Here is a 14,514-nt window from a genome sequence, read left to right as displayed (position 1 = left end):
CTTACTATGATTCAACCTCTACACTATGTCTCTGCAAAGTAAAGTGATGAGTACCAGAGCCAAGGAAAAAAATGTTGGCCTAATTGGAAACATTTGGCCTACAAAAAGGTCTTAACATTCACAAATTACTTTAAAGGTAGTAATTATGTTTACTGGCAGTTCATGACAAGACAATGATTAGTAAACAAAATCCAAAAAGTAAAGTATGACCTAATGTAATGATGCAGCATTCAAGAATTACTTTTTATCATCAGCTTGTGAATAGATGAAGTCTGGTGAACAATAATGAATGCAAAAGAATTGCCCTAATTGAATGGCATTACATTCAAGAACTACTCTTAAGGTAGTAATTAACTGGGGAGTTGCACATAGCTTAAGCCCGGTAAGCAAATCATAAATGCATCGAATCGGTTTTACGGCTGTCGTAAAAAATATTCATTAATAAATTAGGTATTTTGAGGTATTTTTACTGTACTATTTTCGGTTAACAGCGCCACAAGCGCAGTTACGTATAACGAGTACATACATTTGTAGAACTACTGTTCAGACCATAAAGGTTATACAAATGATATTTAAAATTTGTATTGAGTTATTACATAGGTATTAGGGTAAACTATATGCCAATGACGCTGTTCTATGCCACCACCTGCAGCTCTTCTGAAAATATAGAGTTAAAAGTGCAAATTTAGCGATCGATGTGTTGATTTTATTAATGTTCATGCTTTTATGTTTAAAATGTGTATGAAAATATATTACATAAAGGGTATTTTTAATTTTGTACATAGATATGATACAAATTAAGGCAGCTTTTGTAACTGCCCTCAGCGTTATCAGAGGATGTTTTTTATGTTCGTTCTTGTCCGCAGCTGTTCCGAAAAAAGCATTTACAAAGACTTCACATGGTTTTATTTTATTAATTTGGGAGCTAATTATAACTCATTTTGTTAATGAAACTTCAGCTTTTTGTTATAAGTTTTCATGCTTTTATGTTTAAATTTATATGAAAAATGTATTGCAAGGTCTTTTTTTGTGCATAAATATGATACAATGGCCGTACGCATGTCCATTAGAAGTCTTTGTAACAGCCCTTTACATGATGAAGAGAATAGGTTGTTCAGTTGCCCCCGAAAAAAAATTTTTTTAATTTATAATTATCATTGAATAATGTTTTTAGAACAAATTATATTCACAATAGTTGCATATATTTTAAAAGACAAAACTCGGGTATACATTTGATTTTGCAACACTGCCATTTGTTTGTTTTTTTCCATGGGATAGAAGTACAAAATATAACTGTGCAACTTGGTAGATTTTTTGCTTTATTACACGAGCAAAAAATCGAGGTACGACCGTACGAGCTCAAGATGCCGCTGCTACGTAGATGGCATAGTAACGCAATTAAGATAAGAAGAAAAAGTAAATATGCATATTTTCCATAAATCTTTTAAAAAGTTATACAATACTTCACTGTATCCAATAATATTGTATGTAGTATTCTCATATTATTGTATCATAAAACACTACAGTAGATCTAAGCCAGTATATTCCACGGAGCAGTCAATGTTTTGGTTTGGAAGTCAGCTGATGGCAAATACGAGTTTGTTTCACCACATTTAACGCAATTCTGAGTTAATTTTCTTGCTTCTAGTTAGCATAATCTAATATCTAGATACTGCACTTATATGAAACAAAGTAAATTTTCCTTATACGACGTGTTTTTAGGTTGATAAAATATGAACTGGCAATATGTTCTCGTTGTGATTATGAACTGAATTTATTTTTCTTAACAAGTTGCGTTGGCGGCATTTTTATTAACCCTTAAACGCCGATTGGACGTATTATACGTCGACATAAATTGTCTGTTGGGTGCCGATTGGACGTTTTTTTTAAATTCGCGGAAAAATACTTATAGGACTACTAGGCGAAAACTTTTGAATCACGCACTTTGGGGGATGCTGGGAGCTCAGGGATCAAGGCGTTGTTTTGTTTATAATCGTTACTCAGGCGCACAAGCGCGAATTTCTTTCTTCTTGCACTAAAAAACATCAGCGACACATCTCAAAAATTATTTTGTCTGTTTGACATAATTTTTGCACCATTTTATATTAGCCGTTACATGGAATACTATATATGAAAATGTGTGCAATTTCATGTAGAATACAACTAAAAACAACTCATGGTTGTAGCTTTCATCAGTTTTGAAATATTTTTATATAAATAACGATAAGTGACAAAATTTCAACCTTCGGTCAACTTTGACTCTACCGAAATGGTCGAAAAACGCAATTGTAAGCTAAAACTCTTATATTCTAGTAATATTCAATCATTTACCTTTATTTTGCAACAATCTGGAAGTCTCTTAGCACAATATTTCGATTTATGGTGAATTTATGAAAAAACTTTTTACTTACGTCCACGCGGTAACTCTTCCGATAAATTTTTTCGTGCAATTGTCTTAATGTTTGCACTATTTTAAATTTGCCGTTACATAAAGTCTTATATATGGAAATGTGCACAATTTCATGCACAATACAACTAAAAACAACCCATGGTTGTAGCTTTTATCAGTTTCGAAATATTTTCATATAAATAACGATAAGTGCAAAAATTTCAACCTTCGGTCAAAAATGGTCGAAAAACGCAATTGTAAGCTAAAACTCTTATATTCTAGTAATATTCAATCATTTACCTTCATTTTGCAACTAATTGGAAGTCTCTAGCACAATATTTTGATTTATGGTGAATTTATGAAAAAAAAAAAAAAAAAAAACAAAAAAAAAAAATTTCCTTACGTTCAGCGCGGTAACTCTTCCGAAAGAAATCAGAAATTTTTTCGTGCAATTGTCAAAATGTTTGCACCATTTAAAATTAGCCGTTACATAAAGTTTTATATATGAAAATGTAAGCAATTTTATGTAGAATACAACCAAAAATGATTGAAGGTTGTAGCTTTTCTCTTTTTTGAAATATTTGCATATAAATCACGATAAATAGAAAAAAAACGTTCAGTCAACTTTGACTACTGAAATAGTCGAAAAACGCAATTGTAAGCTAAAACTCTTACAATCTAGTAATATACAGTCATTTATCTTCATTTTGAAACAAATTCAAAGTGTCTAGCACAATATTTAGATTCATGGTGAATTTTTAAAAAAAGACTTTCTTTCCCTCCGCTCGCCAATTCGCGGCCGCAAATCTCCGAAATGCGTACTACGTCGCATTCTCCTCATATTTGCTCCTTTTCATATTAGGCATTTTATAGTTTCATATATGAAAATGTGCGCAAATTCATGAAGAATACAAAAAAAATATTTGAAGGCTGTAGCTTTTCTCATTTTTGCAATATGTATTTGCATATAAAAATATATATATAAAAATTTCAACATTTGGTCAACTTTAACTCATCCGAAATGGTCAAAAACTGCAATTCTAAGCTAAAACTCTTACAGTATCGTAATATTCAATCATTTGTCTTCATTTTAAAACAAATTGGAAGTCTCTAGAACAATATTTAGATTTATGCTGAATTTTTAAAAAAAAAAAAAAACTTTTTTACGTCGGTGAGTTACGAATTCATGCATCATTTTGTGATAATATTTTTTCTGTGTTGCTTTAATCATTCTACAATGTGTTAGATATCAAAATAATCGCAATTTAGTGTACAATACAACGAAAAAAATGTAACTCGTTAGCTTTTAAACCGTTTTTTTGCACAGCTCGATTTGAATACAATTATTGTATGAATTTTTTTTTCCGCTACCATATATCACATTATTTATATATGATAATGATTTTTTTTTTCATTTCTGATGGTTGCATACTAAACTTCAGGCAATGAAAAAAAGGAGCCAAAAATGAACTCTTAACCTTGAAAACTAAGCGCACTATGATTTTTTTTTTAAATTATTTTTTCCGCTTCAGCGCTCGCTCAAAACCCGCCTCGGCATACGGGAGACGTTTTGGTTTTTAGGGCTTAGGCGTAAGAGGGTTAACTTCCCCACCCTTAACCAATCCAAGCCAGGGTGTCTAATCCAGGAATGCAGATGGCGCTCGAGTAGGGTAGAAGTAGCGGGAGGCGAGGGGGGAAAGAGTGGCCTTTGTGACGGCTCTCTCCATTAGAGGGATTTTGGAAAGGAATCCTCTAATTGGCAGAAGACCTGTGAATAGTGGCTTCCACTTGCCTTTTACTTTATACCCGACACCCTTTGGGTGCTCGCGTGAGGTAGTAACCTCAGCATACAATGCTAGCTTTTTTCTCTGGTATATTTAGAATCTATTTATACTTAGAAAAGTGAGCTACAGGAAGGAACTTTTCCCAGCGTGCGACACAGGTCTTCCCCCAGAAATAGATATTTTTCCTTCGTCAAAATCCCTTTTTTGTGATAAACTATTAAAAAACCAAGTATGAAAATTTTTTGTGGGGTTTTTCTTGAGTTTTAACTAACAAAATAGGCTGTTTTAGCATTTTTATAGGGTTGTTCCAAACATTTGCGGGTTATAACTATTCACTGGGGGGTCTGGTATGCATCCCCCACCGCGAATACAGGGGGGACCACTGTATTTATACTTTATATATATATTTTACTTAAATCTATTTAATTATAAAACCTTAATATCATACATCTCTCTCTCTCTCTCTCTCTCTCTCTCTCATATGATACATATTATGGTGTTCTACACTCGCCAATGACAATAGTATCTTGAGACTTGACTCCAGTAATGACGACGACGATGACAGGACTGTGCAGTTCGACAAATGTGTTGATGAATGATGATGATGATGGTGTTACTGAAAGGTATAATGAGGCCTTTAAATCAGTTCGGGAAGCGCCTCATCGTCAGATAGTGGTGCTGGATCGTCAACATTTGCTTCTGAGAGAGGCAAAGAGGTTGGTGGTGGCAGAAAAGAGGCTCCCACTTCACTCATAGGGGTCTTCATGTTTGCTCGGAGGAGGTTCTTCTGCTGGAAGGTGCTGATGGTGTATCTGGGGTTTTTACCTTGGAGAACATGGTTATAGGTAGCTGCTGTCGTTTTTTTTTTTTATTCTTTTGCTGTAGAATGCCCTTGTACAAGGACATAACCCTGTCAACACGGTTGCTAAACTTGACAGCTCAAACCAAATTAACGTCGATGTCTTGTGCAAATCATTGCACTGCCCTTGCCATGTTGCACAATTGATGCAGGTTCTCCAGGGTAAGGCCACGCTCTTCAATTTCTTCATCTTGCTCTTCTTCTTTCTTCTTCACTGCAGACTTCGTCATCTCAAGGAGGTCTTCATCTGTCAGTGGGGTCCCGAGTGGCCATCGATAAGGCCGTTGATGTCTTCTTCCGTCCATGTCGACGAATCCTTTCATCCTGATGATGTGAGCCAGCCTCACTGCCTTCTTCACCGCCAAGTGATGATATGCTTTGTCAGGAGTGAAGCCTGCATACTCATGCACCACGTTAGACCATAATTTCTTCCAGCAAGAATTTATGGTCTCAGTTTTCATGTCCTTCAATGCTTCCTGGATATTAGTCGAGCATAATGCAATGTTGTAGTTACACCAGTACTTTTTCAAGGTGAAGCCTTCGTCTTCGTCGTAACTGCTGCGATGAGGCCCTCCATCGTGGAACGAGTGTAGAGTGCCTTAAAAGCACGAATGATACCTTGATCCATTGGTTGAATTAGAGATGTGGTGTTTAGGGGGCAGAAACTTGATCTGAACCCCATCATATTGCAGGTCCTGTTTGCATGGCCTCCTGCACAGTCCATCAAGAGAAGACCCATAACAAGGGAGGCCCTTCTGAGCCAGGATACAGCTTCACCTGGGGAATGAAGGAATAGAGGAACCATTCGAGGGTCAGGGTTTTCGTTATCCAGGCCTTGAGTTCTGCATCCAATACACGGGGAGAGCAGCCTTATTTTGTTTTTTAAGGCCGTGGATTTTTTGGCCTTATAATAAGGCCTGGCTTAAGCATAAAAGCCTGCAGCATTGCCACACATGATGAGAGAATGACATGGTCCTTGTGGGCCTTGAAACGGCTGACCTCTTCACTTCATCCTTGAAGAGAAATGTATGAGAAGGAATCCTCTTCCAAAAGAGGCCTGTCTCGTCCATTTTAAAAACTTGCTCAGGGAGGTAGCTGCCATCACTGATGAGCTTAGGAAACTCATCCTCCACATAACGACGAGCAGCATCGGTGTCAGCAGAGGCAGCCTCACCATACAAAGGCACACTTTTGAGGCCATATCTCTTTTGAAATTTATCGAACCAGCCTTTGCTGGCTGTAAAGCCTCCTCCTCGAGGAGGCAAATTACTCATGGCAGAGCTAATACTGGCTTCAGGTTTGTCAGGATCATCTTCAGCGGTTTCTTCAGCATCTCCTTTGTCATCGTCATCGGGCAAGGTTTGATCATAGAGAGATTTGGCCTTTGTCCTGACCATATTAGTGTCCAAACTCACTTTCTTTTCCGGCAATCAACAACCCACAAGGCTAATGCAGCTTCCATTTTCTTAATTCTCTTATTACGCAGAGTTACCACATGTTTCGCTTCTTCATTGAAGCTTATTGCAGCAGTTTTGCGGATGTTAGCTAAGTTGCTAAGTTTTTTTTATGTAGCGCACTGTCGATTCATTCACTCCATAATGGTGTGCCACCACAGCATAACTTCTGCCCTGTTTTAACATATCTAAAAGTTTGACCTTTTCACGATGTCATTATTTCCTCTTCCTCTTGGGGCTCGGCTACACTAGAGGAATCTTTCGCAGGGGCCCAGTGCTTAGGAGGCATTGTAAGGGCTTAACGAAAAGTTAATTTCAAACACAACACTAAGATACGCGAGACACAGTTGACAGCATGAATGAGAGTGGCAAGATACAACAAGGGAAGAAGCTGGGAGAGGATGCAATGATGCACAGCCAATCAGCTCACGGGATACATCCACTCGTGCTCTCATTCGTCGATCTTGTGCCGGGAACCAATCACGTGCCTTGTCTGAGTGCTCATGGGTATGTACAAAGCCTCTGAGAGAGCTTCTTTATTTGTCTGGCATCCTGGGAAATCATTTCTCTTGCGCATCACGATGAAACAATGCTGCTTTCCGCAATACGGCTGTCGATGTGGTGGTATTATTGAATTTTAATTTTTCTATGAAAATTTTTGAAAAATTAGTGATGCACTGAGACTAGAAAACTTGGACCGTGAAGTGGCAAAGGATTATTGTATACAGTACAGTACTACTGTACAGTAAACTCTATAGTACTATACTGCATAAATATAATTTTACTTATTGCGCCATTGCTGGATTGCGGTGCCGTTTGACTGGTCTGCTAGGGCATTGTTAACTGATCTAGTACTTCGAAAGAAGGTCGCTTAGTGTCAAAAATCGCTAAGCGTTGGCAGCCAAGAAGGGAACCCCTGCCGCTGACCGAGGGCCGCCTGTACAAGTATTTAGTCTACTTGTCACACAACCACCAAAACGTATTCATAACCTTTGAGCAGGATGAGTCTTGTCTTTATTTTATTCAAATAATAATAATTGCCTTATAAATAATTCATGAAATGGTGTTCCATTCAAGAATTATTTATAAGGCAATTATTATTATTTGAATAAAATAAAGACAAGACTCATCCAGCTCAAAGTTTATGAATACGTTGTGGTGGTTGTCTGACACTACCGAAATCCGGTGATATAAGCGGAAAATGAGAGCAAGCTGCTGTAAGCACTCAATGTTTTGTCGAGCACAGCAAAAAACAGAATGAAATGATTAGCTAAGTCATTCCTGTATACCCACACTGAGCCATCAAAGCGTTACCAACGAAATTTGAATTTAGGCTGCTGTACATGTGGAAATGTTAGCTATATAATTAAGTCTCATATACAAAAATATATAAATACTCCTTTACTTTCATAATTTCATTAAGAAATACATTGCATAAGTCTTACCATAATAGTTTCCAGGAGAACAACTGTATCTGGATTTTCAAAGTTCCTATTGTTAGTGAACCAATGTATAGTCTGATAGATTAAAGTTATAAACAGCTGGCGGGTGACCTGATCAGGATCGCAGGATAACTGCAACATGGCACGGAACACATGTCTATAAAGGGGAGCCATAGGATACTTTTCTTGAGTTTCTGGGCTTTTCTGAGTACCTGCAAACATTAAAAGCCATGCAACACTATATTATTCCTATAATCAGTGCTTTTAAGAACAATCAATAAACCTTTCAGTGATATCTAAACCAAGTGAAATCTTGCCTTTTACTACAGCATTGTCCTATCAAAAATAAACCAATGGATGATTTCAATCTGACCTAAAATATTGAAAAGGCATAAACTGGAGAAACATCCCCATTTCTGTTTAGAGAATTATCACAGGGATTGTTTACCTACATGAGGCAAAAAGCAGAAAAATGGTATTTTACATATTTTGTAATTACAGTAACAAATCTAAAGCTCATGAACTACTACAAGTTACCATCTGGTTTCTGGTTTAAAGAACCAATATACAAATAAAATTTCAACAAAATATTCTTCCACTGAGGTAAAAGTTGCAAAATTGTTTCATAAAAAGCACAGGTTTCAAATCACTTTTCTTTCTTAACGAATTTATCTTACCTTAAAATTTAAACCTTTATTGAAATAAATTTAGATAACTTGATTTTGAAAAGAAATGCAGCAGTAATAAGAAGGCATGGAAAGAGCTGCTAGGAGAGACATCTGGTATCATATGGAAGAAAAGGATAGTTGGTGGTGGGATGAAGACATTGAGAAAGTAGTAAAAGATAAGAAGGAGGCAAAGAAAAGATGGGAAGAGTCACAGTCAGTGGAAGACAGAGAAATAGGTACAGAGAGAAAAACAAGGTGGTGAAAAAGGTGTAGCCCAAGCTAAAGCAAAGTCGTATGATGATGTGTATAATGAGCTGGGGACAAAGAAGGATTAAAGAAGATGATGAGCTATCAAAGGCTAGAAATAAGAGCACCATATAACAACACATCAAACAAATAAAGAATCAAGAGGGTGTAGTGCTTAGAAAGGAGGAAGACATTGTGAAGAGATGGAAAGAATATTTCGAACAGTTGTTAAATGAAGAAAATAATAGACTAATAAGAGAGGATGGGCAAGTGAACATTGGCATGGTAATGAGGTTTTCTAGGCAAGAGGTACTAAATGCACTGAAGAAGATGAAGAATGGGAAGGCAACCGGACCAGACATGATCCCGGTGGAGGCATGGAAAGCATTAGGAGATGAAGGAGTGGATATACTGTACGATCTTATGATAAAGATCCTTGAACAGGAAAAGATACCAAATGAGTGGCGTGGGAGTATATTGATCCCAATTTTTAAAGGGAAAGGAGATGTCCAAGAGTGTGGTAATTATAGGGGCATTAAATTGATGTCCCACACTTTGAAGATACTGGAAAGGATGATAGATGCTAGACTGAGAGAAGAAGTACAAATAAGTAAAGAGCAGATGGATTTATGAAGGGAAGGGGAACAACAGATGGTAATATTTTGTCTGAGGCAAATAATGGAGAAATTCGGGGAAAGACAAAGGGACCTACATATGGTATTCATTGACCTTGAAAAGGCTTATGACAGAGTCCCGAGACAAGAGGTATGGAGGAGCCTGAGGGAGAAGAAATGGTGCCAGAGAAGTATGTGCGATTGATACAAGAGATGTACCGGAATGTATTTACCAGAGATGAAGGAGCAGTGTTTTAGGGAGACAGAAGGTTTTGAGGTGAGAGTAGGATTACACCAGGGGTCGGCTCTGAGCCCATTTATCTTTAACATAGTGATGGATGTTATAATAGAGGAAGTAAGGGAGACATACCATGGAACTATTATATGCGGATGATATTGTTCTGTGTGCAGAGAGCAGGGAAGATCTGGAAGTGAAATTGGAAGATGGAGACAAGTACTGGAGGACAGAGGAATGAGAATAAGTAGATCCAAGACAGAATATGTGTACCACCACTGAGGGGGATGATAGAGAAAGTATTCAGCTTGGTGGAGAGCAAATAAGGAGAGTTGATAAGTTTTAAGTATTTGGGATCTTTTGTTAACGCTGGAGGAGGAAAGTATGGAGAAGAAGTCAAACATCGGGTACAGGCAGGCTGAACAACTGGAGAGCGGCCTCGGGAGTTCTTTGTGACAAAAGAGTGCCGCTTAGGTTAAAAGGAAAATTTCACAAGCAACAGCGGTGGTAAGAACAGCACTGCTTATGGTACGGAAACAGCAAGCATGAGAAAAGCAGAGCAGAAGAAGATGGATGTGGCAGAAATGAGAATGCTTAGGTGGATGTCTGGGGTAACAAGAGTGGATAGGATCAGAAATGACTACATAAGGGGTCAACTAAGGTGGTGGAAGTATCAAAGAAAGTGCAGAGGGAGGCTGAGATGGTATGGACACCTGTTGAGGAGAGATGAGGACCACGCTGGGGAGACATCTATGGGAGTGAGGTGCAAGGAAGAAGAAAGAGAGGGAGACCAAGAAAGAGATGGAAGGACTGTGTGAGAGGAGATTTACATGAGAAGGGAATTGATGAGGCAGAAGCGCAAGATAGAAATAGATGGAAACGGCTCATCCGAAACGGCGAACCCATTATAAAAATGGGAAAAAGCTGGGAAGAAGAGAAGAAGAAGAAGATTTTGAAAATATATTAAAAAATTACATTAATACTCTCCACCATATTTTTTAAGTAATACAATCCTCTTTGATAAAAAACTTACCAGTTCCTATCATGAATATAACAACAGCATGTAACAATTCCGAAGCTGCAACCTTTGTCTGCCGATCACTTGAGTTTACTGCAATATCTACCACATATGGAAGAAGGCCATCTGGAAAAAAAAGGTGATTTAAAATGTGAAAATTATTTATTACATACTACATTCCTTACAAACTTCTCTACACTGAATTTCCCCTACAACCATCAAACGGGTAATTTATATGGAGAAAAAACAGTGAAAAATATCAATTACAAAATTCACAAATAAATAATAAAATTTCTCAGTCATTCATTCTGATAAACCTGCACAACCATGTTGGCCACAAGAAAAGGGTTTGCCACCAATCATCACTCCCCTTGCTGGAAAGACGAGTTTTAGCTACTAAGAAGCAGATTTGCATGTTGCATGGAACATGAAAATTGCTGTAACAGTATGGCTGCAACATTCTTCTGCATCAAGCCAGTTCCAGTGTATGATATGTTTATTCTTCAAACTTCCCCCAGGAATGACGAAAGGAGAAAAGGGAAAGAAAAGACGCCAGTCAACTCCCTTATTCCCTGCTCCACACTATCATCTTAGGCGAGATACAAACCCGTCCTGTCAGGGACACTGGATGAGTCACAATTGTTGAACAGCCACCACTGTACCCTAGGAAAATGTGTCCTAGGATATGTGGGCAATGGTCATGCAGAAGAAAGTGGAAATGGTTTGAGGCAGTCATGAACCAGCATTCAAAACCTATCAATAGGTAAGTTCTTTATATTTGCCACCTAGGAGCGTATTCCTCTGGTGCCATGTGCTTCTGCATGCACCCAATTGGTGGGAGAACTTGGCGATGAGGAGTCGTTCAGAAAATCTTGTCTATCGAACAGGAACTCTGAGTGGAGAGGAACCCTTTTGATGTCACCAATCACACCAGCAGATGTCTCACCTTGTATATGATTGAATAACATCCTCTGAAGTAATAGCCTTTTATGTGAGTTGTTGTTTCACAGGAAAGATCTTTCATAAGAGATATTGGATCAACTCTATACATGAAGAGGTAAAGATCCTAGTGATTGGAGGCATCTCTCCACAAGAAACTGGTGAAGAAGGTTGTGCTAAGGAGGAATCTCTCTTGACAACTCAGTTTGGGGTTAAGGAGCTACTAGGGTTAACCAAAGACTTTGGAGCTCGACAAAGGTCATAGCCCTTAAATTACCCCTATGAATTGTTCCTGTACTCATGAGCCTCCTCCGAAGGTTGGGGTGCTCACCTCGAAAAGTTCCTACCCTGGGGGGCATGGAGCGTAAAGGACAACCAAGGGGCATGGAGTGTACAGGACAACCAAGTCCACATCAGAGTTAGAGTTAAGCGCAACTTCCTTGGACTTTAGAAAATTTGAGGAAGGTAGGTGCGGGCACTCCATCGTTCAGCCTCCCAGAGAATTCCCAGAAGGCAGAAAGGAGTTGCCCTTCTGCAACAAAAAATTCTGGGACCATGAATAGAAAACCTCTAGCTTCCTGTTGAAGAGAAGAGGTTTAACATAGGTCTTTTCCTATGACAAAATGCTCAGCACAGATACATTCTAAATATCCTACTGTCAACTTATGCACTGCCAAAGTAATTGCACTGTAAACAGGGGAGAAGTCCTTGAGCTGCCAAGGAAATGTGCATCTCCAACAGAGATACCCTATGACATTCAGTATGCTCCTCACCGGAGGAGACGTCCTATGATGAAATGAAAAAAGTCAGGATTCCCATCTTCTTCTTCTTGGAATTTTTTTATATACAGTATATATTCGCATATCATGTGACTTTTGAAGACCTAACTTTGGAGCTAATTTTAAGGGGGTCGCATCATACATGAGATATAAAATTAGCGTGTGTAATATTTCAACCATACTAGTACATTTTGTTTTGATAAAATACAAAAACTAATGAATATGCATACTTTTCATGGATCTTTTAAAAAGTTATGATTTACTTCACTGCATCCAATAATATTTTATGTATTTTCATATTACTATTGTATCACAAAAGACAAAAATAGCAATGAATGTTTTGGTTTGGGAATCAGCCGAGGACAATTGCAAGGTAGGTTTATTTTGCTGTAATAAAGTCGAATCAGAGTGATTTTCTTGCTTCTAGTTAGTGTAAATGAATCTCAAGATACTCTATTGATATGGGACAAGGTTACTTTACATTATACAAACTGTTTTTAAGTCAAAATATCACTTGAATTTGTATCATTGTGATTGAAATTGTTAAATTTTTTTGTTAGTAGTTGGCGCTGAAGGAATGTTTCTTGCGCAAAAACAAAAAAATCAACAGATTGCGTTAGATATCTTTACTTGATCTCATCAGAATACCACGAGCTTTACACAGTTATCTTTTATTGGAGTGAACACAGTAAAATGTGTTTTTTCAGGCCAAATAGTTTTGATTTAAACAAATTTCTCTCACATTTTGTTTACGGTTGAGTTTGATGGCGCTTTATCGAAGTTCCCATGTTGCAAGTGCACAATAATAGTCAGCTTCAGCTACAACTAGCAGCTTAAATTTAGCAGTATACGCCCTTGCCGATCTTTTCTCCGTAGTGAATGAGAATATAGTAATGTAAAAATACTTGATGTCATATGTAACATAACTATGGTATTTTTTTTACTATCGTACGATGGTTGAATTGCAATCAAACCGCTGTAGTTATCAGATTAGGTTGTTCATAGCAAATCAGCCGTTTCTGGCTGTATGCCTTTACACAAAAAGTATAACATTACTAACAATACTTTTAGCTTTCTCTTTTTAACTTAACTTGAAGATGGGATAGATAAACAGGAGTAAAAGAGGTTAGTCTATTGTAGTTTTGTCTCAAAAACTGAACTCGCATGTTACTTGAGATACATGATCAAATCATTGTTTTAGGGTGAAAATTTGGGGTCGCATGATATGTGAGATAGCGTGTTACTCGAGTATACGTATATGGTATATTTCACATTAGTGTCATCTATATTTTTACTATATCTTCTCACACAGTGGTACCTCAGGATACGAAATTAATCCGTTCCGAGGCGGCCTTTGTAACCTGAGCTTTTCGTATCTTGAACCGCATTTTACATGTAAATTGCCTAATTCATTCCAAGCCCTACAAAAACACCCCAGTAAATTTTATAATAAAGTTAATTGACCAATAAACAATGAGATACAACAATTTGGACCATTCAATACCTAACTTAATTACATACTACTAATATGTACTACAGTGGCCCCCCGTATTCGCGGGGGATGCGTACCAGACCCCCCCCGTGAATAGTTAGAATCCGCGAATGTTTGGAACCCCTATAAAATGCTAAAAACAGCCTATTTTGTTAGTTAAACTCAAGAAAACCCACTAAAAATTTTCCTACATTGTTTTTAAGTGTTTTATCACAAAAAGTGCATTTTATGATGAAATTCATAAAAAAAACCAGAATTTGCGGATATTTATCATAGAAAAATACCGCGAATGCACGAATTTTCCGCGAATAATGCAGGGAAACGTTCCCGAGAGAAATCCGCAAATGTGTGAGTCCGCAAATCTGGAGAACGCGAATATGGGGGGTCCACTGTACATAGTACAGGCGGTCCCCTTGTTACGACGGGTCCGGCTTACGACGTTCCGAGGTTACGACACTTTTTCTTAAATATTCATTGAAAAATCCGCCCTGGGTTACGACGCTTGTTCCGAGGTTACGACGCTGACGCTTCCAACGCTCCGAGTTTACGAAGCTTTTAAAAAACACATATTATGATAAGATAAGAATCCTTTATA

General features: G+C 37.7%; 1 protein-coding gene across 1 annotated transcript in view; it reads right to left on the bottom strand.

Moving 5' to 3' along the window:
* Positions 1–14,514, bottom strand: part of LOC135222815 (DNA-dependent protein kinase catalytic subunit-like) — a 763,170-nt gene that overhangs the window by 457,672 nt on the left and 290,984 nt on the right. The window contains exons 18-19 of the mRNA XM_064261121.1: positions 10,725–10,835; positions 7,932–8,140 (exon numbers count right to left, since the gene is read on the bottom strand). Coding sequence (XP_064117191.1) covers positions 7,932–8,140; positions 10,725–10,835 — 320 coding nt within the window. The remainder of the gene's footprint in view (positions 1–7,931; positions 8,141–10,724; positions 10,836–14,514) is intronic.

This window comes from Macrobrachium nipponense, chromosome 8, assembly GCF_015104395.2.
Source record: "Macrobrachium nipponense isolate FS-2020 chromosome 8, ASM1510439v2, whole genome shotgun sequence".
Taxonomy (NCBI): domain Eukaryota; kingdom Metazoa; phylum Arthropoda; class Malacostraca; order Decapoda; family Palaemonidae; genus Macrobrachium; species Macrobrachium nipponense.
The sequence above is the reverse complement of the archived record's forward strand: the minus strand, read 5'-3'. Positions and strand labels throughout refer to the sequence as shown.